Source organism: Taeniopygia guttata, chromosome 2, assembly GCF_048771995.1.
Source record: "Taeniopygia guttata chromosome 2, bTaeGut7.mat, whole genome shotgun sequence".
NCBI classification, from domain to species: Eukaryota; Metazoa; Chordata; class Aves; order Passeriformes; family Estrildidae; genus Taeniopygia; species Taeniopygia guttata.
In genome coordinates, this window is record NC_133026.1 from 138888587 (window position 1) to 138916309 (window position 27723).

The 27723-nt window shown below is 35.8% G+C and overlaps 1 protein-coding gene across 4 annotated transcripts in view; it reads left to right on the forward strand.

The window, feature by feature from the left end:
• The window catches only part of MTBP (MDM2 binding protein), a 28653-nt gene extending 1196 nt beyond the window's left edge, over positions 1–27457 (forward strand). For 2 of the 4 annotated variants that reach the window (XM_041714055.2, XM_072924968.1), the window contains exons 3-22: positions 461–534; positions 651–796; positions 1223–1281; positions 2134–2278; positions 3788–3905; positions 4457–4591; positions 5361–5455; positions 6233–6305; positions 7891–8008; positions 10823–10996; positions 12131–12244; positions 13476–13640; positions 14007–14100; positions 15802–15957; positions 18196–18291; positions 21423–21689; positions 22894–23125; positions 24239–24352; positions 26044–26109; positions 27072–27239. In XM_041714055.2, the coding sequence (XP_041569989.2) occupies positions 461–534; positions 651–796; positions 1223–1281; positions 2134–2278; positions 3788–3905; positions 4457–4591; positions 5361–5455; positions 6233–6305; positions 7891–8008; positions 10823–10996; positions 12131–12244; positions 13476–13640; positions 14007–14100; positions 15802–15957; positions 18196–18291; positions 21423–21689; positions 22894–23125; positions 24239–24352; positions 26044–26109; positions 27072–27107 (2477 nt within the window). In that variant the 3' untranslated portion in view covers positions 27108–27239. Of the gene's footprint in view, positions 1–460; positions 535–650; positions 797–1222; positions 1282–2133; positions 2279–3787; positions 3906–4456; positions 4592–5360; positions 5456–6232; positions 6306–7890; positions 8009–10822; positions 10997–12130; positions 12245–13475; positions 13641–14006; positions 14101–15801; positions 15958–18195; positions 18292–21422; positions 21690–22893; positions 23126–24238; positions 24353–26043; positions 26110–27071 lie in introns of all 4 variants that reach the window. The other 2 variants (XM_030266621.4, XM_041714056.2) reach the window with 2 other exon arrangements.
• The last annotated feature ends 266 nt before the right edge of the window (positions 27458–27723 follow it).

Sequence of the window (27723 nt, forward strand, 5' to 3'; positions counted from 1 at the left end):
ATAAGCTCATCTTGTCACAGATGTCATGTGATTGGGATTTATGTGGGAAAACCACTAAAAGCTCTTAAAATTCATGGAGCTGAGAGTTCTGTGCTTTTTATTGTATAGAAATGTTGATAGAGCATCTCATTTTGTGAACTCTAAATCATATTTATGAAAGGTGTTGTTTAGTTCAGGTCTGATACAGATAGTGCAAAGAAAAATCAATATCACCCAGAACAGAGAAGAGGTCAAATGCTTTCTTTCTTACTAATAGTCAGAGGATCAGTAATAGACATTTGCCAAGACACTTACCTACACCTTAATATGTTTAGTGCTTAATTGCAGTACCAAAGGAAAGTAGAACTCAAGTAATTGTTGCACATTGAATGAATTACAGAGTCTTTTAACAGAGATGTGTATTATAATAGGAAGATAGATTGCAGTGAATTGATTAAATAATTGTTTTATCTCTTTGCAGCTTGCTCAGTGGCTGGTATTCCAGGTACAAAGAAGTGGTATTTTGCAAGTCATGTAATTTGTGGTTATTATCAGGTAAGACAAACTTTTTTAGAGTATAAATTTCTCAACTATCTGGCTGACTGTAGAACAAGCTAAAACTGTGATGTTCAAAACTCTTTTTGCTTATTTAAATATTTTTGTTTGATTAGTTCTGCAGCTCTGACTGGGAGGAAATAAATGTTGACACACAGAAAAGTGAAGACTCTTTCCAAGCAAGTATTGATGAGACCCTGGGATCCACACAAAATTTTGAGGAAGATGACAGTAACAGTCAGGAATCACTGTCTCTGACTGAGTATGTGTATGATTATCTTTATTTAAAGAACAGTGATCTGACATCTGGGGATGACCCAAGGGGATCAAGAAAGTTTAACAAGTGAGAGTTACTACCAAAGCAAGAGTTAATTATGAACAATCCCCTACTAGTATTGAGAATACTTTTTTCTCTTCAGTGTAGCTTTAATTTTTTTACAGAGGATTTTTATAGGATAACAGAACAGTTTCCTAACAGCTAATGGTATATATACAGAAATTTCTTGCTAATTCCTCTTGAATCCTACTTCCAGTTTTACTTCAGATTACTTAGATGTCATTAGGCCTACTTCTGTCTTAGTGAAAGAGATGATTTCTCATAGCCTAGGTATGCTTGTGCAGAGTTTTAAAGATGTAAGATACATCAGGTACCATTCATTAGTTGTAACTTTTTGTTCTTCATTTTTAGTATCTATGATGAAGCTGCTGAAAGTCTGCATCAATTAGCTGATAAATTGCCTGCCCCAGGTAATCTGTCTTTAAAAACCAATCTCATTGGAGTTTATCTTGTTAGTTACTGATCTAAAAACTCATCTGGTAAAAGCATAGTGAATGGAAAAGTTCAGAGAACATTAGCTTGGTAGCTGAATTAACGTAGCTCTTGAAGGTAGTTCAGGAACTTGAGCATGGTTGGCATTGCAGATCAGCTTGAGGACTAGTTTGCTGCTTGTTTCTTTGGTAGGCTGTAGTTCAGTAGAGTTTAAAATAGCTATTTATATAATAAATTTATCCATCTGAAATTACACTAAAGTAATCATAGACAGTAAGCAATACAAAACTCAACACAGGAAATTTCATATTTTAAAAAAGGAAGATGTTGATATCAGGTTACAATTACATCTGATTTGACAAACTGCTTGCTTGTGAGCCAAGAAGATGAGAAGGAAAATACGTCACAACTGTTGGACTGGGATTTTGTAAACTGGAGATACATACTACCTTGCATGTTAGGGTTATATAATATTGCAGAAGTTGATTTGGGATAACAAAGAAAGTCAAGAAGAATGGAAAATAGCAGCTTAGAGTGTTAAAGGTAAGAAAAGAACATCACTTAATTGTACAGGAGACAAATATCATCTAGCAGTGCTGAGTGAGAGAGGAGAAAGGGACAGAACCACTGTCACAGTGGGAATGGTGAAATATTTTGTCTTCATCTAAGAGGAGCAGCAAGAGATGAGCTAAAATGCAAGAAAAGTGTTTTATGTCTTGAAGTTACTTGTGGTTTTAGTGCAATCAATGATAACCAATACTATTCTATCTTTAAATGACTGAAAAATTTACTGAATCATGATGTTTGAGTCATACACAACTATTTTATAGGCAGAGCAATGGTTGATGTAATCCTGCAGGCTGTTGAATGTGATGGACCCAAGTTAAAGGACTGCTTACCTGCTATTGGTGCCCTGAAACACCTGAGAGAGTGGCACTCTGCTCAGATCACTATTGCAGCAAGTGATGCTAAAGGGTATGGCATTTATTTCAGGGGTAAAACTCAAAGTTTTTCAAGGTTATTTCTGCTTTGTGTTAGCATAGAGAAGTGGGTTGAAATAAAAACAGCATGTTGAGTACTTTATATGTATACTTTGAAAATATGTAAATTAGTTTGCTGTTATTGTATGAGGGGAGGAATTACTTGTCCTTATTTATTGTAAATGCATGTCCTAACCAGAGAAGCAGGCAGAAAAGCCAGGCCTCTGCATTTCTGTGAGAGCAAAGAATAAAATATTTTCCCTTTCCATGGGTTCAGTGTGCATACAATGTTTTCATGTTGTATTATGCTATGGGATAACTTATATATTGATGGTAGTTTTCCAGATTTTTTTTAAATAAAGCCATACTAATGCTGGTTTTACGTTAAATTTTATATTACCTTTAGTATTACTTTTCAGGGAGGAAAAGTAGAGTGCCTCATTTGTCCCTTTTGAAAAAGGAGTGTAAATGCTCTATTATTTCCTGTATGCTTTTCAGGATTCTGTTAATATGAAGAATTACTGAGTTATTAATTCAAGTTGAAGTTATTTCCAGGAATTTACTTACTGTCCTCCTCTAATAGACATATAAAGGCCATGATATATCTCACCATATAAACCACAGTGATTTGGGGTTTTTATCCCTTGAAGTAAATGATTGTGTGGATACTAAACAATTTGCCAAAGTCTCCACTTTACTTCCCCTTGATGCCCAAAAGATTGAAATTTCCTTCATAGAATACATGGTTAAGATTAATCCTAAATTAATAATGTTTAAAAAGCTGAATGTTCAGTCCTTGCATAGAATAAGCAATAATCTACTATACAGTATTTCCTGAGGTATGTGGAGGACAAGAAGGTTCTCAGTGGCTTCCACAAACACTCAGTCTCGGTGCTCATTGATATTATCCTGTGGAACCAGCTTTTGACTGAAGAACTTTTACTGTTTCCTATTATGTAAAGTGAGATTATTTGGGTATAGAAGATCTCTGATGAAAGTTATTTCACTTAGTCTTCCTGTTCTGTTGATGGTGCTGATTTCTTTTAGAAGACAGACTGCCAGCAGAACCCACAGACACCAGCTTTTCTCTCTCTTTTTGAATTTGGATAATGCTTGTGCTGCAGTCATATCTCCATTTAGAGGGCTAACTACAAACCATCTGGACAGGCCAGTGATAGCCCCACTGCTGGCTGCCAGGCTTTGCTGCAGCTTCTAGCACCCAGCATTGCTACACAGTACTTGCAGCTTGCTATTGCCAGTCCTATTTGATGTCAGAGTTCTTTACTATCATTTTCATGGAGCATATGAACAACTTCCTTTATAGACCCTGAACAAGCAATTCTAGAATATTTTTTACTTGGTGGAATATAAAGCTTTATTGTCTGTCTTGACATACACAAGATTGTTCAGTGCTAAGAGGTCACAGGTTAATTCAGTCAAACTTCACTGCATGTTCATTTGTAATGCTAAATTCAGTAAGATTAATTCTTTGATATTTTTACAGTAGCTGGCAAAAGATTGCAGACTATCTGTCAGCAGACTTTGTATCATCAGATGATATCATGAATGTTATTGATTTAAATGAGCTCTGGAGAGGAAAGATTCAGATATGGGAAAGAAAGGTAAAATAACTTTTACTTTTTTATTATGGTGATTATTTTTTAAAGCATCTGTGTACCTCACTTAATGCATTTATATTGCAGTGCATTTTATGCCTCAAGTCAAATCTAGTTTCAACTATGTAATTTGAAGTAATGTGTAATGTGTCTGGGTGGGTGGCAGGATGAAAGGGTAAGTGAGATTAATGCATCAAGATCTGAACTTCAGAAATCTAGATGCTCCCCTTTGAAATATTTTTCTTAAAAGTTACTGTTCAAAATTAGATTGATTTGTGATAAGATACAAAACATTGTCATGTAACTGTAACTCATTGTCTAATGTTTCTACAAAACCTGAGAGTTTGTGACATTGTTTACATTTTCAGTATTATGGTTTTAGATTGAATAGATGGTTGTCTAAGTCTAGTATTTTTTCTTGGTTTTACAGATCTAATAAAAATAATATTAACTGTTAATTGTTAAAAGTAGTAACACATCTAGCTGGCTAAAGAGAAATAATTTTTATCTCTTTTTGGTGCATTTATTGTCTTCTTTTTTTTTTTTTTTCTTCCCAGTTTGGATCAGGAGTAGATTTTCCAGAATTCTGTATAAAGAGCACTTCAGCCAAGACATTCAGGACTGCAAATTTAAGGTCCTGCTTTGCTGTTAAAAAAGAGTGGCAATCAAGGAATACTGATACTTTGCCAGAAGCAAGTATTATTCTTGATCTTTCTTTGAGTTTTACAAGTCATCTGTTTTACTTTCTGGAGAAAATTACTAATTGGGGAAATCTTAGTTAGGACTGAAAGTTAAGTGTCGAAGTAATGATTAATATAGTATATATATATATATGTTGTCAAAAATGGTCCTTAAAACTTCACCTGTTTGTTCATAGGAATACAATACCAGTTTTTTTCAAGCAGAAATCAAGACTTTGTTCACTTTAATACTCAAGATAGTTAAATTATTAATTCTGTATTTATCAAACCCTTCCCACTTGTTTTAAAAAGTTTAAGTTTGGTTTCTTTTTCACTCTTGTTATTTCATGTTTTCTGCTGGAAGTAGGTAATTGATGGGAACTCCAGAATCATATGTATTAATGAAAACAAAAATGAGTGTTAGGAAAATTGGTATCAGTTTGGAGTTTATTTTCATTGTTAAAGCATGCATTTTGTATTGCATTTCTCCATTCCTTGTAAATCATATTTTATTTTGGGTAAGAGTTAGAATTCATTTGATGCCCATTGTTGACATTCTATAAAGTCAGATTTGTTTAAAAAAATGAAATACCTTCCTTTTAAAATATAATTTATTATAGTGTTGTGAAATGTTTTTGTATTTCTTTATATCTCTTTCAGATGTTATCTGCAAGTGTAATGCCTCCAGCAAAACGCTCGAGGAACTTCTGCTGATATAACCTCCTGCATAGTGTTATATTATAGTGTTATATATTTAGGTTTTCATTTGATCTCTTTTCAGGTTTTTCATTATTATGGTCCTGCATTGGAATTTTTACAGATGGTGGTGCTCTCTGATCTACCTTCCATTTTTATATCAGATCTGGAGTTCGAGCTGTATCCTTTTTTTAAGGATCTAAACTACTACTGATAATTGTCTATAGCAGAAAGAAAAAGATCAGCATCTACCCATGCAAGCAGCACAGATGAGGATAGGCAAGGGCTCATTCTGTGCTAACCTGACAAAATAATCGTAGTGATTCTTCACAACTGGATTTTTTAATTTTGAAATTTAAATTACATTAGCAGTACCTATAGTGTTGATACTATTGCACATAAGTCTGTTGATGTGCATGATCTTTGTAGGAAAAGAATAGAGAAATGTTTATTCTGTGTAAGTTTAAAAAAAGCCTCAAGCCCTTCTATTGATTGAATGTAGCATGCTTCACAATATAGGAACATTAGTTTACAAACCATGTTTTTATTATGCAGTGGCAAAATCTATGGCAAGGTTTAGCAGGGGAGTTCTCTCTTGAGTGTATATGCTGCAGAGATCTCAAGCCATATTACTATTGGTTTTGAAAAGTATGTACTCCTGGTCCCAGTGTTGGTGTACCAATAATACCTTAGGATGTATAAGCCTGCTATGATTTTGAATATATAAATATCTGTTTCTGTCAGGCTAGAATAGAGATGTCAGTGGAGTATTTTGTCATATAACATTTTCAAGTGTATCACTTTACCTGTAAAGGTGAGTTTTTTTATGTTTTGTGATACTGTAGTATCAAAATTTAGATGCTTGCAGTGCTTCTTTCAAATGATGGTAACCTGATTTGTAAAATAGAGGTGCAAAGTTCTTTGTGAAGATGAGATTCCTTAAACTGTTCTGTTCAGGAACCTGTCAAGAAAGAATACCAAGGAGACATCTACACTGCTTTTGAATCAGATTTCTTTTCTCTCTGGCAAGGTAAAAACTTTTTATTTATGTATAGCAGAAAAATGAAGGTATGTGTATTGCCCCTAAAAGATGTGGGAATAATATTTTTAAACCTACCCTCTGTCTAAGCATCTTCAAGATTTAGTTCTAAAGTAAACATGGATTTCAAAGGTCCATGCTATACGTACCCACTGAACAGTTTTCTCTTTATCTCAGCTAAGTTTCAATCTCCTTAAACATTTTCTAATCCTATCCTGACAGATAATTTCTGTGCTATCATAATTGAGCTATTGATTTTTTTAGCAAAAGGCAGGCATGTGTGCAGCCTACAAAATGTATCTAGGTACTGTGAAATGGTAAGCTTTTTTATTTTATATGTGCATATTCTGATTTTGGATAAAAAGAGTTCATGAAACATTTACAGTCCTAATTTTTCCTTCCTTCCTCTGCCTTGGAATGATAGTGAGATTATTCATAGCCAAAGTATTATTTTGAAGATGTTTTTCCTGAACATTCTATCACCTTTACAAACAAGGTAATACATCTTGTTTAGGAAAGTTTTTTAGTGTTTATAAAATAAATCTATGGCATTCAAAATAAAACATGCACTTTGAAAATGGTGATACAGTTATTATAAATAACATATGTTTTTTGTTTATTGTGGAGCTGGTATCCCATTATTGGGCTGTATGTTTCCTTTTCAGTTTGTTATTTGGGTTTTTATTAACTCTTTCTCCCCTGCTACTCCATCCTCCATTAGCTTAGCCAGAAAAGGAAAAGGTCCTTTTTCTAATGCTGTACCAAAAATATCTTTTCAAATGGTTTTATATGAGTAAATATCCCAGGTAATCTTCAGTTTACTTAAGACCACTTGGTTATGCAACTTTTACAATTGAAGGGCTCACATTTCTACTAGTGTTTTTAAAGAAGGGGCCCAAACAATGAAAACACATTCTCAGGTTACTTTTTAGAGTTTGCACATGTTGAATTGAATATATTTTGAAAATAACAGTTTCTCATAGGGATTTTTTTCAGTCTCCTACTGGAAATATTACACATTTGTGGGCTTTTCTAATATCTGTAATGACATTGCTTTATTCTTTGAGTATTCTTTGAGTATTCAAATATTTCTGCCATTTTTCTGTTAGTGTTTATTGGCCTGAAGTCTGTGTAGAAACATAGACATAGTGCAGTATCTGGTTAAGGGACAGAGGTAGTATGTAGGAAGGAAAAAAGAAAGAAACAATTTCATAGGAATGCAGAGTCACTGATGCTAACTATTCTCTTTGAATTCTCTTTTCTTTCTGGATACTGCTCTACAAAAACATTTGTAGCCAGGTTATGAAGACACTTGCAATACATAATAAATACCTTTTTATGTATGAAATGGAAATTCAGTAGTTAATGACCTCTCAATTGGACTAAAAAGCAATTTTTACAGCTTTTGTGTCAAATGCAGTTCCATTTTGATTGATGTGAATGACAGATATGTTAAGTGGAGATGTTTTTCTTCAATTAAACTAGATTTGAAGTAATGCTAAATCAGTAGCTCAAAATGAAGTGTAAAACAAGTTTCATTAATGTTGCATGTCTTGTATTTGCTCTCCTTATTTAGGTGGGAGCTTTATTTACATTGCCATGTAATGTAAGCAGTGTAGTGATCCCCTCTCCTGCCCAGCTGAGCACCAAGAAATGGAAGGAATATATGGCTAAGAAACCCAAGGTCATTTCTGGTATGTGTATTTTGTATGTGCGTGTGTGTGTATATATATATGTGTATATGGTGAGATTCTTTTTCTAACTTCAATGAAATTAGGTCAGTGATTGTAATCTTCATTGACACAAGAAGATTTGATGAATGCAAGTTCAGCTATGCAAACTTGTAGGCAGAAAAATGGTAACACTATGACAGGCTTTGGGGAAACAAGGCATCTCCTTTAAACCATTTTTGTGTCCTAAATGTCAATTAAGATCCAATTTCCACTCATCTTTCTAAGGTGATTGTAAAATCCATGGCACAGAAGTTTACTTCTGCAGATGGAATTCCAGTCTGCTTCACTGAGGCGCTTCCCTTCTTGTTTAAGCATTTCCAGAAGTTCTTCAGTGCATTTGCATTTAATTTCAATCTCTTCCAGGGAAAATACAGACTATTAAGAAGTGCTGAATTCCTCCATTCACCTACCAAACCTGTGGTTGAGAATATACTCCCTGTAGGGCTGCAGTGATGGCAGCTGGCTCTCACACCCTGTGCCAGTGCACAGAAATCTGATTCAGAAAGTGGGAGAAGAGAATCAGAGCACACCAAGGCCAGGGGAAATTTCTCAGTCAGCCCTGCAAGTTGGAGGCATTGTACAAGCAGTGATCGTGAGGTTTGCAGGCACTTGAAAACATCAAAGAAACTAAAAGAAACTTGGTGGTAAATCAATGCTTAAAGTACTTACCTAAGACACCGAAGTGCTGAATTTTGCCTTCTTTCATAATCTTGTTGTTTATACATAGTCTAATATGCAATTAATGTAGATTCCGAGGAACAGTGACTATTTCTGTTACCAACTTAAGACAATTTTTTAAACAAGTATGCAGATGAGAATGGATCATATTGGTAACTGATATTTTTTCAGGTTTAGGGGCTGGAAAATTTTGAGAGGAATTATGAAGAGTTGTATAACAGGACAGAAACTTAATTATGGAATAGGTGCTGGCAGTGTTGCCTTTTTCCCAACCTGGAAAGGAAACTTGAGATAATTTTAGCAAGGAGGTAATATAAAAGAGGATCTTTAATGAAGGCCTTCAGAGGCAGTTTGGAATAATGTCCACAAAAGCCCACCCCCCTAGGGGTGAGTACATTTATTGGTTTTAGGAAATTAGCATAATTGATAAAAAGCACTTAGGAGGACAAGTGGTAATGTAATTTCCCCAAGGTCAAGGCCCTTCTCTGGAGCCCCTCTTCAGCACTAGCTGTACTTTGTCCATGAAAATCTATCTCAAGAGTTGTTCTGGACCTTGGTTCTCAGGAAGAGCCAAGATAGCATGGGGCCTTGTACTTCCTGGGGCTTGGAGCTCTGGAATTTGTTTTGTCTTTCTGCTTAGGGAAAGGCCATGTAAAGGTACTGGGAAAACTAGCTACTAATATAATAGTTGACAGAGTTACAAATACATGTGTGAAGAATACAGAGAACATACATAAAAGCAAAATGGCAAAACCCAAACGGCATCAGCATTATATAGATTTAAAGTTGTCTCTGCATGAGATAACTTCCAAGTGGTGGAATACAGAGGGTGTAGAGCTGGTCACAGCAGTAGCATTTGTATTTGTCGGAGAGATACTACTGATGCAGTCAAATGAGCACAGAATCCCCAGTGTCTGTAGGATATTTGTCCTGTGCTTCAGTGGAAACATTTTGTACAAGTATTAACTATTGTGTGATCAGTAATACACAATATGTTCTTGTTAAGCTTCTTGAGTAAAATTTACAATCGAAGGAGAAACACAGCTTTTTAAATGAATTTTCTTGTTTAGTTGAAAACTGTTGGATTTTTTAGTGGCTACCACTAATCTGACTGTACTAAGTATTTGTGGATCCTTAATCTCTTCCATCTGTGGGGAGGTAGAATTCTTGGTATTGGTAGTTCTTAAATGCTGAGATTGAAATGCGAAATAAAAGTTTACTCCTCAGGAATCAGCTTTGAGATGCCAAGATAAACTGAAAAAGGAATATATTTCAAATGACATGGGAAACAGGACAATATGACAACGTTTCTGGAATATTTTTTATTGTTCTTTTTTCTTTCTCTAAATTTATGTATTAAGGTTTCCCCTCTTTTCCCATGTCCAACTATAAATTTTCAACAAACACAGGAATATATTATTTGTTGCTAATAAAAATTTATGATACTAATAAATGTTCCTGTAGAGTTAATTATTGTGACAGTACTGCAAATATCTTATGAAATTAAAATATTTGACTTTTGAAATTTAGTACAGCAAGAAGTATTTATTATCTTGATTGCTATGTCTTCCAAGGTGCTAGAAATTTTTTTCTGTGTGAAAAGATAGCAAACCCATTCTTTCACTGTTACAGTTAGGTACCACATTAATTTACTTTCAAAACTGCATACTATATGTCAGTGTTCAAAAATAGAATGTCTTTATCTTTCATCCAAACACAAGGGTAAAGCAGGGAGTGAAGCTTTTATTAATGAATAATGCAGTGTCCTTGGGAAGAGTGTGTACAATACTTCCTTTTCTTCTACAGTTGCATGTTTGTCCATTGAACATTTAAATTATTTTGATGCACATATGCAAAAAGGTCTGTTTTTACCCAGCAGAACAGAAACTTCTTTGTTGTTTCATGGTAAAAAGGTAATTTTGGCAGTGAAAGACTTGCCTGTTACTTAGCCCAGTTAAAGAACTCTTGGTTGGTGGTTAGTAAGATTTCTCACAGAACAGAAGAAAGCAAATGAAAGACTTTTGATGGTGGATTATAGTTTGTTTCAAAGATGTTTTCCTGCGGGGGTTTCCCATTTATGTCTTGATGTTTGTTAAGTTCCAGAAATTGAGCTGAAAGGAGAATCTTGCCGATATTATTTCTTGCTACAAGGCAATGGCTCTGGAGGGTGTAAAGCAACCTTGATTCATTCAGCTGGTCAGATCAATGGGATGGCCACTCTTGCTGCAGTAAATGGAAAGCTAAAGGCAAAAGCAGAAGAAGCAGAGTCAGGTAAGAGTAATCATTTATTTATTAATGAGTATCTGAATGCAGGAAAATGGTAAGTTCTTAAATTTCCTAAGTTCCTTTTATTCACTCCAATCAGTATTAAAAGGGAGAAAACAAGGAGGACTATTACATCTTTTGTGAAAGTGTCTTTTAAGAATATTTTTCCAGATCCATAAGAAAATATAGTAAGAGCTTATTTATTCACAGCATTTACTGCTACCATATTTTAAAAATTCACTATGCAAAGTTATTATCAGTCATTTCTCATAATTGAAATTAGTTGAAAATTGTTCTAAAGGAACGTGCAGGTAATATTGCAAAACCAATTCATGAAAGCTTAAAGTTTTGAAAGTGTGTGTTGTCGATGTAAAGACTGAGCAGCCCATGCCAAAAATCTAGGTAAATATATCTTGAAAGTCCTGTTTCATTGATGATTTAAAATAAAAGCTGCAAGGCAGTGGACAAGTTGAGTTTTGTTATCACCTTCAGTCCGTTTGCCAATGTCCATGTTACTACAAAGTGTTTATAGTGTGAGCTGGCACGCCTATCCTAACTGCTCCACTAGGGAAGAGCAGGTATGCAGCCATTCATCATGGAGTAGTTGTCATGTTACAACTACACCTACCATGTAACTCTCCTGACTCCTGTGTTTATTTCAATAACGCTGGCAAAGAAAAGGAGCACAGTGACCTGCATCGTATCCGCTTAATTCCTTATTATTGAAATAAATCCGTGTATGATATGACTGACTACTGAGCCATTTTTCCTAATTAAAATCCCATTAGTACAGCGTCAGAAGTCTGAAAGTCCTTGACCATATGTTGGGAGAAAACTTTTCTTTCCTTGTAACAAACTTAGGATCTTTTCACCTTCTTTAAATGTTAGTCATGTTAATTGTGTTGTCATTATACTGGTTTTGTACAGAAATTCAAAAATACTAGTCAGGCATCTCTTTGAAATTATCCTCCTGGTGTTCAATTGGAATGAATTAATTTGTTTTTTCAATGATTAGCCATATTTGAAAGTCTGGTTGTTTCTTTTGAATATGAGATTTTTATGTTTCCTATGTTTATACCTTCTATTAAGAAATGATTCCAAAGAGACATTTTTAATAAAAATTTCTCCTAATCTGTACAGGCTTTTGTATTTCTGACTTTATCAAGTCTCTGCCATGCTATTGTGGAGAGGAGATTGTACAGAGAGAAGCAAAACTGTCTCATCTCCAAATGTTTGCCTTGAAGGAGTATCTCAGTAAGTAATGGGAAAGCTCTGGTAACACTCAAACTAGTATTTAAAATGTCTTTATTTCAAATTGGATGGGATGGCTCACCATACAAAACTGAAGTTGTTTGACAACCAAAGTGTGTTGATCACTGTGGAGAAATAGCAGAAGTTAGAAACTTTGAAGTGCATCCATGATTATCTGTCAGATAATGTAAAATAGAATACTGAAGTAGTGTTGGTGGTTGTTACATGAATACTCTGAATTTTTGAGCATAGCATTGAAATAATTCTATACAATTCTGTGACGATTTCCCCAAAATCCTTTACTGCTGGATAATATGCCTTCTACAAAAATAAGAGTTCTGGTTTGGGTTTTTCAGCTTTTTAAAACTTTATTATTTCTTTGAAAAGTCTTAAGGAGCAGAGGAAAACCATGCATTGGCGATTTGTTAGATTTATCATGGTGCATCATTCATAATAAAAACTTGAAGGATCCTCCTGCTTAGATTTTTATGACTTTGTAGAGAAGTACATTTGAGTGTCCTGATTTTTTTACATCTTAAGTCCATTGTTTAAGAGACTTAATTAAAAGAAAAAATGCTTCAGAGAGATTGACTGGCTTATTGAAAATGGCACGCTGTGGAGGTAATTTAAGTATATTATCATTAAAAGAATAGTAGCTTAAAGAAAATTAGATTTTTGTAAGTAGTCTTGTCTCCCACCCCACACCCCCTGCTAACTTGGTAATTTTCAGATTCCTGTCTGCTTCAGCCCTGAGGCTGGGTCTGCTTTAGAGCTTATGTTTTAGTTTCTTTTGAGTGGGTCGCCCATTTCCGTTAAGACTGAGTAGGAGCAGTTGGGATTCACTTATTGTCCTAAATAATACCAGAAGTACCTGACCCTTGATACTATGACCAAAGAGACCAGAACAGGCTCTCAGTTATACTGGAGCCCTTCACTTTTAGTCTCAGCAAGTCCAGGTGTTCGTCTCTGGGGGATTCAAACCTGGATATACTCAGAAATGCATACATCCAGACTGTAAAAACATGAATCACATGTGACTTCAGCTATTCTCACTGCTGTTTTTTCACTTGTCTTGGAATAAACCTCCCATATCTTACTAGTACAATGGTAAGTGTCAAGCTAACTTACTTGTGTTACTGGTTTTGGGTGGGGATTTTCTTGTATAATTGTTTTTTAGCAGACTTCTGTTCCTATTACTTAGCAGATACAGTACCCTTTATTTTTTCTTTTATAGAGAGAAAGGAATTGACTAAGCAGCCTGTAGTTATTTCTACCAATGAGTTTAAAAGCTTATTAAAACTCACAAGAGAATGTTTTTTGGACCTGTGCAGCACTAGTCTTCCTAAACCTGTTCTACAGAAGGTCTGCAATAAAACCAGGTCATGCACTGTGACTTGTGGTAAGTATTTTTATTTACAGACTACACCGTTTATTTTGCTTGGATGTATTCTCATACTGGTCATCATTCTTTTAATGAAAGGAGTAAAGTCTTTTTACCAAAAGAGAAAAGCATGGAAGGAAAAGTAAAGTAGCTTTCTAGGCTTATTTTGCAAACTGAAATTAACCTTGCATTACCTAGTTCCTTTTTATACCCTGACGAAAAAGTTGTCCGGAGAACATTTTTGATTGCATCACCAGATACATTTTTATTTACATACTTTTAGAGATATGCATTGAGGAATATCTATATATAAAGGACTGTATATCTATTTCTTTAAGGAATAAGGTTCTTTATTTAGGGTTATCTAACTTGTATTTCTTGCAGAGCCTGATTTAATAGAGCCAAATCCATTGGAGTGGCCAGAAAGACACGTTCTTCAGAATTTGGAAAACTTTGAAAAAAACAAACAAAAAATGAGGTAATAATGAAACACTGGAGATTTTCTTTGGAGTAGCCATTGAAATTTACTATAGAGGATCTTTATATGTTGATAACCATAGTGTAAACTGTTTACACATATTGATAATCTTTCAAAGAAAATATTGCTTAAGGCTAAAACTATTTTTCTGTCAATTTCCAAGGGTATAATTTCTTGGTATTTAAAGAATTATTGTTTTTATTTTTATTGACTAAATGCAACTGGAAGCTAGCTAAAAGTATAATAGTTCTATAATTAAATTACCAAAATGCCACTTCTAGAAAATAGTAGCCATGGTAAGAAAACCTACAAAAGCTTTTCTTTCTCCCAACATACCCTAAATAATAGAGATAATTTAGCTGTTTTTGTCAACATGTGGAATGCGATCTAATCTGCTCATATTTCCTAAATAGTTGATATCATATATCAATAGCTGATAGTCAGTAGTTGCTACCATATATCAAGTAGTCAATAGTTGATATCATATATCAAGTAGTTTTGCAGTCAAAGAGCTTATTTGCTTTATGTTTGAAATTTATAATTAGTTATGTTTTGCCTTCAGTGCTGTTCAAATGAAACCCATAGATGTTTGTGTCACTTAAGACAGCCTCTTGATTTCAGTCCAGCTTTCACTTTATATAAGACTTGCCAAGGAGTGTTTAGGTTGGCCATTAGAAAAAGGTTTTTTACTCAGGGTGAACAGGCTCTCTAGGGAAGTGGTCACATCACCAACCTGGCAGAGCTCAAGAGGAGTTTGGACAATGCTCTTGGACACATGGTATGACTCTTGGGGGTGTTGCTGTGCAGGGCAGGAGCTGGACTCAATGATCCTTGTGGTCCCTTCCAGCTCAGCTTATGCTGTGATTATGTGACTTAATGGTCTTTGGTGTTAATGTCCCTGCTGACAGACCTGTCAAACCTAGTGTCCAGCTGTCCTTTTCTGAGTCACTTCCATCCCATTTCTCTCTTTCAAGTACTGTAGTTGGCCATGGCTTAGATTGGAATTCTGATAAATTCTCACATTAGCTTTCTCATGGTGGTATTAGTATTATCATCATCATCGTCATCATTATTACTATTATTGGCTTTTGTTTCTCAGGCAGGCAAGTTCTTCCTTTTAATTAGCTGTTGAAAAGATTCCTGAAGGACTTTTCTGTTACATAGTCAATGTTTATTTTATTGCTCATAATTTGAACTGAGCATCTTTCTTATCCTGCATCAGGATACAATATGTTTGTTTGTTACAAAGGGAGAAAAAAGGGAGAACTTTGACATTCTTGATTGAAGACACTAAAAAAAGAGTGGAAGGTTGCATGCAGTAGTGGCTTTATTTTTCCTTTCCTAGATATTATGTATTTTTAAATTTTTTTAAATGGGAACCAATTTTTGGTCAAAAAAATAGAAAAAAGAGGTGAGTAATCATCTTCCCATGTTGTATCTCATAACCAAGCTCTAAATTCTTGAAGAAATTACTTTCTTCAGTTGAATTTTAGAGAATTTGCACCAATTATCATGTTCTTTATCATGAACATTTTTGTGAATGTTCTCAAGGAGCAATTTTGTTCATTTTACTTTGGAACTAGTTTAATTGCTCCAGAGTAGCAATGATTTAATATTTTTTTAAATGCCATGAGTTTATTAAAAAAAAAAAAAGAAAAAAAACTGTCTTAAATTGGTCTTTGCTCATTGCCTTTTTTCCAGAGTTCCTCTGTTTGCGCATTCACCTGAGCAATTGCTGGGGCACAAAGACAGCCAGCGGGAGTCGCTGACCTTGCTGGATGCTAAAGAGCTGCTCAAGTATTTCACCCCAGAAGGGCTGCCCGTGGGGGATCTCCAGCCACTCCAAGTCCCCAAGCGGTATGGTCAGCCTGTTAAAGCCACTGAAGACCAAACTCAGAGCTGGTGCAGGGGGATGTAAATAAAGGTGGAATGGGAGTCAAAAAATGGCCTAACCGGATTTGAGTTTGTAACATCCCTACATCACATGCCTGCCAGTGAAATCATCTGTTCTGGTCTCCAGTCAGTATTGCTATTTAGTTCTTTCAGAATCTGAAATGGCTGAAGATTATGGTCTTGGTCATAGGCATTTAAATAACAAAATCATCACCTGAAGCACAAATGTGTTACTGATAGAGAGAGCCCTGCCAAGCTGCTGCTGCCTTGTGTGTCCATTTCCAAAAGAGTATTTCTAGTAAGGCAGAAGTTACTGTGGTAGAGCTTTAATTTTTTTGGTGTGATTTCTTTCAGTGAAGGGGAGTCTAGGTGGGAAGACAAAATAAGAAAATAGCTGAGCCTATTTAACTGTGTTTGTCTCCTGTCATGCTTTTTATGTGGTAAAGTGCTACTTGAAGGAAACTTACATACTCTGGTGGCTTTGCAAATACTCATTCTTAGTGTGTATTAGTATACTAATACTTAGTATATTAACCACTGCTTTTTCAGCAGGAAGATAGATACATGCAGTTACTGGAATAATTTTCAGGATCTGAATATCTGTTAGAGTTAAGGCCAGACTCTATAAGAGTCAAATAGTGTTTGTAGAAGCAGAACCTGTACTATTTGTGCAGTGTGTCACAGACTGCTAGGTAGGCAACACAGTCTTTGCAGTCACTAAAATTATATTTGTTGACCTTTTTAATACTGAATAATAGAAACTATGATGCAATTATTTGATACAACCCTTCAGACTTTTCATTTTCAGACTTCATTATATGTAATAAGAGTGTGAGGGAAAGGTTCTGTAGTACTTTTGATTTTCTGTAGGATTTTTGAGACTTCCATAAAATAGTTACTGAAGTTTTGAAACTAAACTGAATATGTTCTGAGCAGAGAATTTAAGCAAATTAGAAAGTATGCAGTAAAGATTTAGAATCTCCTTCTGGGTTGTTAATGAGTGCAGAAGATTTAGAATTTTAGATAAAATATTTTCCTTCCAACTAGTTGTGTGGGAAAGAAGTGAATAATTTTTCACTAAAAAGATCCATATTTTTAGTCTTTGATTTTTTCCAAAGCCTCCAGAGAAGCACTATAGCATATAATACCTTGAGTGTCCTGAATTGTTTGCTTTGAGCTAGAGATGAGTGAGATCTGAATTTGAATTGAGTCCAGCAGACCACTGTACTCCGAGCTGCTCACTCCCCTAGCAGATGCTCTGACTAAATTCTCTGGAATTATGAGGAGCTTTGCACAGTAGGTGATCAAGAACAGTGAGTATGGACCCAAGGATCTTCCTGACCAACAGAAGGATTTTGAGAGAGACTGGTGAATTAAAGGCATGTTCCCTTGTTTTCCATGTTTGATCTTAGATAGATGTTTGATAGATTACAGTTTTGGCTGACAGTCTTTCCAAATTATAATTTTGCTAGATTCAGTATCACATCTTTCCTGGATGTTTTTCTTAGATTATTGCAGTGGAAATGGTGCAGTCTGTATGAATAAAATTTGATGCAAAGTGTAAGTTTTAGATTCTGTTACATCTTGCCTTTGTGTCTTCCCTTCTTTAGAGATAAATGTCAGTGTATGTAGAGGTCTGGCAGCAAGATCTTTCTATCTGCCTTGCTATGGCTTATTCCCTTGAAGTACCCTCAAACAAATACACTCTTATGATTTAGCTGCAGAGAGTTACTAGCTGGAATTGAAATATCCCAAGAAACAAACCATTAGTTCTGAAGTCTGGGAAAAATGAGTGTTAGGTGAGGCAACAGTTTGAAGCTAAAGGGAAGGAATTCACTGCTTACAGTGCATGATTGAGAAATGGGAGGTCACTTCCCAGTTCCTCTCAGTTCATTCTACTACTCAGGTGTCCTATTGTGATATTTGCCTAATTTTATTGGTAAATTGTTTGGAGCAGTGACCTTAACCATCTAAGAAATGCCTGAGAGCTTCTGTAACAATAAGAGCTCAGTAGGAATTATTTGAACTTAAATTCTCACATCAATACTGTTTAATTTTCCATTAATGCTTTATCCTAGGGGCTTAGCTGCAAGACATGCTGTTTTGACCTTCCTATGTCAAGGCATTTGTTTCTGATTTTTGGAAGTATAATTTATCCTGATGGTAACTGGTTAAAATAGATCTTTGTTTTTGTACTTTCAGTGAAAATGCATTTCTTTTGACACCAGAGCTTACTCCTCGAAAACTCAGAAGTTTGCCTTTTGAAAAAGCAGCTGGATGCCATTATCATGGACTTGAGTAAGTTTCCTATTTTCTTTTTCCAGATTTATTTTTTCCTTTCCAGTCTAGGTATAATTAGAAATGTTTCAAGCAGCATGTTAAGGGCATGTTAATTACGGTTTAAATGTCACGGGTTTAAATTGCAACATTCCTGCCTTGATGGTCATGTAGAAATATTGAAGGTCTCTTTTTCTCAGTTGTACTGCTTTATCTATTCTCTGTCTCTGAAAATTTTAATTCAGAACAAAAAATGGCAAGGGAATTAGTACATATCTAGTTCTTAGGGAAGAACATGCTTTAAGTACCTACATAGTTTGATATTTAATTGTAGACACTTTCAGACTAGTCAAGAGGTTTAATGAGACCTGCTGTGATGCTACTACCTATATGTTCAGGGAACCTGAAAACACCAGCAAGTGTTTGTAACAATGTTCAAAAGGATCCGTATGGCTAGGACTGTTAGTCTCAGCCAGCCAGCAATACTGATTTGTCAAAGCAAACAAATGGGCAAACTGTCACATAATGTAGCTGTATAAAAATAGTTTAGAAAAATACAAATATTGACACTGAGGAATAAAGGAAAGAGGCTATAGAAATGCTGGAGTAGATAATTAAACATAACTCTTCCCTACAAACAGTCTTATTGCAGTATATATTAGTAAGGGCAGTGGATACCAACTATAGTTGGTTCAGTTTTTGTGCAGACTTCTGTTGCCTCCTAAAATCACATTTTCAGATTATCAGAATTGACTAACAATGCTGCTGGTATTTTTTTCCCTATCAATTTTACAAATAGTTTCATTAAGCCTGTGTTTAATATTTGGTAATTTTAGCCAGGTTCTCTAGGGCAATGAAGCACTCCTATCTCTTTAGTTATCTCTTTTTCTAAACAGCAACTCATGAGCCTGTTAGCCTTTTTAGATTTGCAATAAGTGGCACAGAGAGGCAACTGGGTAAAAAAGAGAAATGCATATGGTAGGTGTGGGAAGAAACCACTTTTCTGTTGTCTGTTGCTATGTGGTACCTTGCTGCCCTGCCTAACCTCAGCAAAGAGTGTGCCTGAGATTTCAAATTTGGCACAGCACAGCTTGTGCTGCCTCCTCTCCTAGCAAAAGGTGACAGATATAGACCACAGGGAGGCCTAGATATTGTGGAGAGGAGGAAGATTCTGGCATATTGATATTGCAGGGGCAATGTGTAGCAGTATGGGAGGGAAGCAGTAGAGTGGGAGGTAGTGTATCACCAGAACATATTGTAACAAGAGTTTTGTGGTTATGGGGCAGATGTGCTTGCTACTATGCAGTTTCATCTGCCCAGCTGCTGTATTTATATTTGGAGGTAAAGTCTTGCCAAAAAAGCAAGGAGTAGCAGTTGTCTTAGAATGGTTTGAGTTGGAAGGGACCTTAAAGATCATTTAGTTGCAGCCTCCCTGCCATGGGCAGGGACACCAACATCCCACATCTTTTTCCCCAGAGCTGTTCTTAATTAATCTTTCACTCAGCCTGTATTTGTGCTGGCATTGCCCTTACCCAGATGCAGGACCTTGCACTTGGCCTTGATGAACCTCATGGCCTTGATGAACCTCATCAGGTTTGCACAGGGCCACCTCTCAAGTCTCTGGATGGGATCCCTTCCCTCTGGTGTTAACCATGCCACAGAGCTTGGTGTCAATGGCAAACTACTTTCCTGAAGTCCAGGGTGAGCTTACTGTGTGCTCTCCTTGTTGCCCTGAGATCTCAAACTCCGCTGTTTAATGGTCACTGCAGCCAAGGCTGCCCTTGAGCTTCACGTTCCCCACCATGCCCTCCTTCTTGGTGGGCACAAGGTCCAAGATAGCATCTCACCTCACTCAGAGGAAGTTACCAGTGCATTCCAGGAGCCTCCTGGATTGCCTCTGTCCTAGGTATTAGCCCTCCAACAGATTATTGGGATGGCTGAAGTCCCCCATGAAGACCAGGACTTCTGAACATGAAGCTGTTCCTATTTATGATGAAATCAAATTTTTGGTGTAATGAACACATGCCAGACACTTGAATGCTGTTTTGCAAAGAGAAAGCAGTTCCTATTAAATCAGTGAGTAAAGTGGCAATTTAACTTCTAAAGTTAAATAGATTTTTTTATCTTTGTAGGGTATGTGACTACTCAGGGGACTGAGAATATAAGAAAAATTAAATACCTTGAAATTTTTAAGTTCAGACAACTTACTCTCTTATCACATAATGAATTTATTTCTAGTGGAAAGTCTTCCCCATCTGCAGAAATGGATTAATCAGCCAGCTATTAGAAAAATTAATTTCTCCCTGAATATGAAAATACTCTGAAGAAAGGGGTAACATCAGAACTAGCAATTTAACATGACTCCATTTAAGAGATAAAAGTAAAGAATGTGTCTTGCATTCCTAAGAGTAGCAAACATTGCTGAGCACTTTGAAGGGTGGGCTGAGCAATAGCTCACACTGCTCGAAATACTTTGTAACAAAGAGACTGAAATAATACAGGATTTACTGTTACCTTTCCCTGCACTACACTAAGTTACTGGGTGATGAAACATTGTTCTCTTGCAAGAAATCCTGGAAATCATTTATACTAGAGAAAAGTTAGTTAAGACACATTTTGTGATACCTCATGTGTATGTTTCACTGAGTTAGTACTTGTTCATTTCTTATCTTTCAGCCCCACTTTAATCAATATAGTTTGTGCTGTTGATTTGGTTGATTAAATCACTTATTCATTGTAGTCAATAGGAAGCGTGTGCTTGTTAAGTGCTAGTTTTTTGTATTTTTAGTACTTAAAAAACGTGAATCTCTCATATAGCAGTGTTTATCTCAGACAAAGCTAAAAGTTGCATTTCAAAGAGTTTGTTGAAGGAAAAAATTCTGCTAATGTCCATGGAAATCTTATAAGAACAGGAAAAAGAGTTACAAATAATATATAATTCAGTTTCTTTGTTGGAGTTGGACTTAAGTATAGCAAAATCCATCAGGCAAATATTAATTTACTGAGCTGTTAAAAGTTGTCTTTCAGAACAGTATACTAGTTCAAACAAAAAAAAGGTTTTGGAGTTTACATGACTGTCAGAAGCAAGTTTTCCTGATTGTAATAAAGCAGAGACTTTCTCTCACAGGTATCTCACCCAATTTCAATTTTAGATATTGTCTTGATAACAGAAGAGCCTTGGAGAGAGATGTGGGATATGCTGAACTTCAAACTCGTCTTATTCGCTATGAAACTCAGACTACTTGCACCAAAGACTGCTGCCCTGTGCCACTTGTCTTGAGTCCTCTCCCATCTCCTGCAGTCTTGTCAGAGCCTGGAAGTGTCCCTGATGGAGAGACTTTACAAAGTGAATTCAAAACAGAGACATCAAGGCTAAAACGCAGATCAAAAGACCTGGATTACTTTTATCCCAAGAAAAGGTAATGCACTGAATAAAATGAATCTTTAGCATGAAATGTTTCAGTAGTCTCTTGTGAACTGCATCTTTTCTTTCATTTCAAAATGTTTTAGTGAAGTTATATAGACAAACGTTCTACTTGTTTAATCCTCTTCTGTAGGTTCTTTTTTTTTTTTTTTCTTAAGTGTGATTTCTCATCAGTGGCATTAGATTAATCAAAACTATGCCGCACAGGCACACTTTATTTAACAGATTTGGGGTTATATCTTGCAGTCTCAAGTGCCTTTGAAAAGATGACAGCCTCATCTAGGACTGAAACAGTCAGTGCTCCTGTACTATGAGTGAACAACTAAAAGTTTAGAAAGCCAAAGATTGTACAAACAGAATAATTGAATTTCTAATCCAAAGGACTGCTGGCATAAGATGACCTACCAAAATTCAATTTTATTGTCAGCCTTGTTTATTAAAATCTTTTCTGGAAGTTTAGTTTTTAAGATTTCGCTTTGTACTTTGTCCTCACTCTGAAGATGCAAACTCTGTCACTGAATAATAGCTGCTAGGTAACACTATTTCCAAATTCACTTTTTTACTGTAATACTTCACTTCTTCCTTATCTCCACTTTGATACCCTTTGCATTCTAATCACCATAAGCCTTTAACAGAGGTGTGGTTTTAGAAATATGTATGTCTTTTGCAGCTTCCTGAATAGCTAGAAAAGAAGATGTGATTATACTTAACATTTTGTAATTTGGAGTTTGCAATTACTAATGCTCTTACAGTTGAAGGATCAAGGATTACAATGTTCCCATAGAATTATAATGCCCAACTTCTTGTAGTTAAAGATGAGTTGTGACATTCCTATAGGGCCAAGAGAAATTCGATAGTTTCAGGAAGTTTTGTCTCATCTGAAGACTGGAGGCCAATTCTCTTCCTAAGAGTTTTATTTTCTTAGTTACCCAATTTCTTCAATTTGTTTCTAGACCTTTTTAATCAGAGGTGCAATGGGTCTACATATCAGAGCCCAATCCAGTCAGCAGTGTTCTAATACAAAAAACTTTGCAGAATAGAATCCTGTCTTCCTGTTTGCTGTTGTCAGATGTTGTTTACAGGAATGCTCAGTACTTACTGCTCTAAAGCAGCAGCCTCTCTAGCAGAAGCAATGGCACTAAGAGTCAGTACAAAACCTGAAAGTTATTTTTATTGGGATTTGTTGCTATTCTTTGTAGGCTAACTAAATCTGAGAGTTCAGACTCGCTCCTGTCCCAGGCAAGTGGAGGCAGCAGGAATCAGTGTGCAGCTGCTGTGATGAGGAAGCGCTCAGAGAGATCCGTGTCTGTGGCTGCAGCGCCAGCGAAGCTGCCCGGCCAAGGCCACGGAGCAGCCGCCAGCGCTGGCTCAGCTGCAGAGCCTGAGGCTGCAAAGCCAGAGAAGGAGTCGAGATCCCAGAAACACACCAGGGTAAAAACCTACCTTGTTCTCTCAGTGAAGAAGAGCTGTTTAACTTCTTTCCATAGTATTTTATTTGTAAATATTTTTAACTGAAGGTGAATTATCTTCATCTGTATTTGTTACTGAATTTAATTCTGTTCACTTGTGTAACTAAATCCTGAAGGCACTGAGGAGAGTGCTGCAGAAACAAAGAATGAAAAAGTGTGCAAAGAAAATTTTATCATGCCCAGAAAATTAAGGCTGAGAGAGATAACAACGAGGAATAAAAAAGTTGGAAATGAATAGCAATTCATAGGAGTTATGAGATATAGATGATTCATGTAAAACCTAAAGGCAGCAAAGAGATACATGTTCTGGAAGGGTCAAAAACATTGCGGAGGAACAGACTAGTCTGAAAATAAAGAGATTCTTGTAGTTCTATAAATCCATTAATTGAGATAGCAGTTAAATAATTTTGTGGAATAATGTTTAATTAATAGCTGAGCATATTAGGAATGCCTCTTCTAAAATACAGTAGACAAAACTGTTTCTGACATGGTGATACAAATTTTAAATTAATCCCAGGATAAAAGGAGAACACTGCAAGAATGTTAAGGTACTGTCAAAGGCAAGTTGGAATAGTCCAAGGAAGCATAAATTGGTGTGATTCATTCAGATCTACAGCAGAGTTTAAACATCTCTGATGTAAAGAATGTTAGAGGAAATTTTCTAATGAGATTTTAGTGTCAGATTTTTAAGGTAAATATTTTTTAATATGTATGCATCAAACAAGGGAATATCAGTACAGCAAAAAGTGATCATTTTATATATATTATTTTGGAGAAGAAAAAACCCAAGATAAAACTGACATCTTTTTTATCTTCCAAGCTCCATTTGATTGTTCGTTGATCCTTGATATGTAAGCATTTTCTTAATTTTTTTAAAATGAAGGAAATGGAAATAGATTGTTAAATAATTCTGCTTCAGTTCAGGCAGTGAGTTGATCACATTTGGCAATAGATTAAAGGCAGGCAGGATCACAAAAGATCAGGTTTTCTGTGTTGGTCTTTTTTGCTTCCCTTGGACAATTTTTTGTGTCAATAGTTGGGATGAACTTCTGAGTGTGTTTCTTCTGTTTCCAAGATGCTGAAGGAGGTGGTTGCTAAGACTCTTCAGAAACATGGAATTGCAGAGGATCATAAGTGCTTTGCATCATGCAGCCAGCGTCTATTTGAGATATCAAAATTCTACTTAAAGGTAACTAGAAGACACACTCTTACAGTTCTTTATTCTTAGTTAATTGAAGCCATCCTGAATAAAACTTGAGATAGCATGTGGGGATATTCAGAGTTGATTAAGCTAATATTTCCTAATATTTGACAGTGGTGTGTTAGGAATGTGTAGATCATGTGAGGAGACCTTTGGACTTTTTGTCAAATGGAGAAGGTAGTTTTACAATATAGTTTGGTGGGATTTTGCTTGTTTTAAAACCTTCTAAAGCAGTACCCTTTTATACATAGTGAAATAATATGCTAAAACATGGGCCTGGTAGGTCAGGTCACTCTTAGAGCTGCAACAGCTAAGGAGGCAATAGAGTATTTCCCAGCTGCAGCTGTGACAGCTCAGCTTTCTCCCTTGTTCTAAGGTTGTTGGCTCAATAAGTAGCTTACAGAACTGACTCAGAAATTGCAGTTCCCTGACATGATGTGCTCTATTATCTAACACATACTGGTTCAGCAGCACCCTGTAGAATTGCATCAACCTCATGTTTAGGGAGAGATGAGAATTTTTTCCACAATATCTAGGAGACTGTGAGTAAATGCTGAAGCCCATGTTATTTGGTCTGAGCACAAAATAGAGTTAGTTACAGTATGGAGTGATTAAAAGCTATTGCTCACAAGCTGAGCTGCTGTTCTGTTCATTTGCAGGTGTTTAACCTACCACTATGGGCAAACCAGCTCAGTTTAGTCACCTTCAGTGATGGTGCTTTAAGCTAAAAGAAAGTTGAACAGGGCTAGATGCTTACACAATTGAGAACATCTTGCTGATAAGCACCAACCTTAAATAATTGGAACACAGTTGTGCAGTCATTCTGTAAGTGCTCCAAAAATCTCCCTGAAATATGCCCTGAAGGAAGATCTCCTAATCCAAAATCAGAAAGGACTGGATGTAGGGATATGTGAGTAGAGCAAATCAGGGTTTGTGGTTCCATTTCAAGTAGAAAAGGAAAAGGAAGAATATGGCAGTGATCCTGTCCTTTCTAGAGAGAAGTGTCACAGGATTCTGTTCTCCTGAGCTGTCTTGCAGCTCCAAGTCTGTGAGAGTCCTTTGAATCCTTTTGTGTGCTGCATAATTCAAAAGCATGGTAACATAGGCATCATTTTCCTCTGGGGACAAGTAGTAAATGCATTTTATTTCTCTTCAGGCAAAGTTTTGTTCTTGCTTTGTTTAAAAGAGTAGATTAGGTTGGACTCATTAAATGGACTGCAAAACAGAAATGCCATTCTAGATTTTTCCCTTTTCTGCACTGGTTTTCTTTTCTGATGTCTGCTTCTTTGTTCTTTGCCAGAACTCTGTATTACAGGGTAAGTTCACAGCTGATTTTGATGTTTATATAGAAACAGGATTTCAGTCAAGACTGTAAGAACTTTAAATATCATTGAAGAAAAAAAATTCTCGAAATTGTGCAGAAATATACAGAAGTTTAGGAAGACTCAGTCATAACTGAGTACTAGGTTTGGACTGCTGTAAGGAAATCTGCAACCCATTGGAATAGATTTAAATTATTTTCCTTTTTTTATTAAAAAGGCAAAGGCAAATAATTCTTCTGTTGCCTAAACAAGGTGATAAAAGTGTAACACTGCCCTGGTTATTAGGGTTCTTATAACCCAAAAATCGAGTGATCATATGAGTTTACTGACTTCTGTGGCTTCTTGTTTCATATTTAGGACCTTAAAACTTCTAGAGGACTTCTGGATGAAATGAAGAAAACAGCAAATAACAATGCTAAACAGGTAAGACCATGTGTTTATTTGTTCCTGTACAATAATCATAATCATAAATTAAATGGAAAAATTTGAACTGAGATAGGTAGGTAATAGAACAGACTCTCAAGAAAGCTGCTAGATCCCCAGAGAAATTATTCTATAAGAGCAGTATTTGCTGTGTTCTGTGCTATATTCCTTTGTAGATTGCTTTGTATGGGTGATAAGGTTTCAAAACTTATATTGGTTATGATGTTTGGTGTTGACTTGGGCTATTGTGCTGATACACTGCTTCTCACCTCCATCTTTGGGCAGAAAATTGGTAGTATTTTGTAGATTTGCTATTGGCAAAAGGCATTAAAATTGGTGTTCTCCTAAACTGCTTATGTCTCCCTGTATTAGAGAGTATTTTGAAAATACTTTACAAAATATAATTGCCAAGGACTAGTCAATGGTCTGTAAAACTGCCCTTTTTGGAAAGCAGCAGTGATAATGTTGGTAGATTCAGCAGTGAACAAATTGTCCTTCATTGCTTTCTTCTCTGGCATTAAGAACTTTTACTGCTGGAAGCATGAGCTGCTTGGCATTATGTGCACCTTCTTGCTGGTATATGGAGAGCATGGGGTGAAGTATTTCAGTCCAGGGGTTCTAAAAATGGCTTTTCCTAAAGACAAAGCATTCTGTAAGATTAAATACAATTCTAGGGTAATGCTGTTTCCTCTCAGATTATTAACAATACTTTCTCGTCTTGAGTAGTTTGCTTTTAAATCCTGTCTAGTAAATACTACACAGATGGTAGTATTGTATATGGTATATATGGTGATATATATATATATATATATATACACACAAACATATATAGTGTATATGGTGATAAAGGACTAAAGAAAGAATTGATAAAGTCTGTGAGATTGATAAAGTCTCTCTGTTATTAATTTGCTTTCAAAACCAGGAGTTGTGTAAATTGTTTGCTTTCTCATTTCTTTGCCCAGGTGATTGAATGGGTTTTGGAGAAGAGTAGCAAGTAGAAGCACTGTGTGGATTCTAGTCACACCTTCCCAGGAGCTGTGGAGACAGAGCACTTCTGACTTGAGAAGCATTATACTGCCCAAGGCACATACAGATCTGCACACTGGGAGGACTTTGGTCAGTGTAGTTATATAAATTCATTCTTTAAGCACAAGAACAAAGTTGGAAACTTTTTATACTGAAAGTTTTAAATTTTTTTTTTAATTCAGATGAAAAAAAGGTTGTATTTTATATGTGTATTTATTATGTTTGTTAAAAGGAATATAGCTTAACTTGATTTACAAAGCTTTCTATATTTTTCAACCAGTGTATTTGGTTTTTATATCAATAAAAACTCCTACATATTTAATTTTGGTAACTACCACTTTGTTTTACCTTTTTTCTGAAAATCTCTATTCTACTTCAGCTTCCTCTTGTATCAACAGCATCAGCCGTTAACAGTTTATTCACTAATGAAGAATAGCTCCTATTCTGCAGGGGAAAACACACAATCAGAATTTGAACCATAATTATCTCTGTGTTGTAATATAAGGAAGAAAAAAAGCATGGCTTGAAACTTGGTGCAAGGTCCCATTAAAGAAAGTTTCTTTGTTTTACAAGCTGAATTTTCAGTAA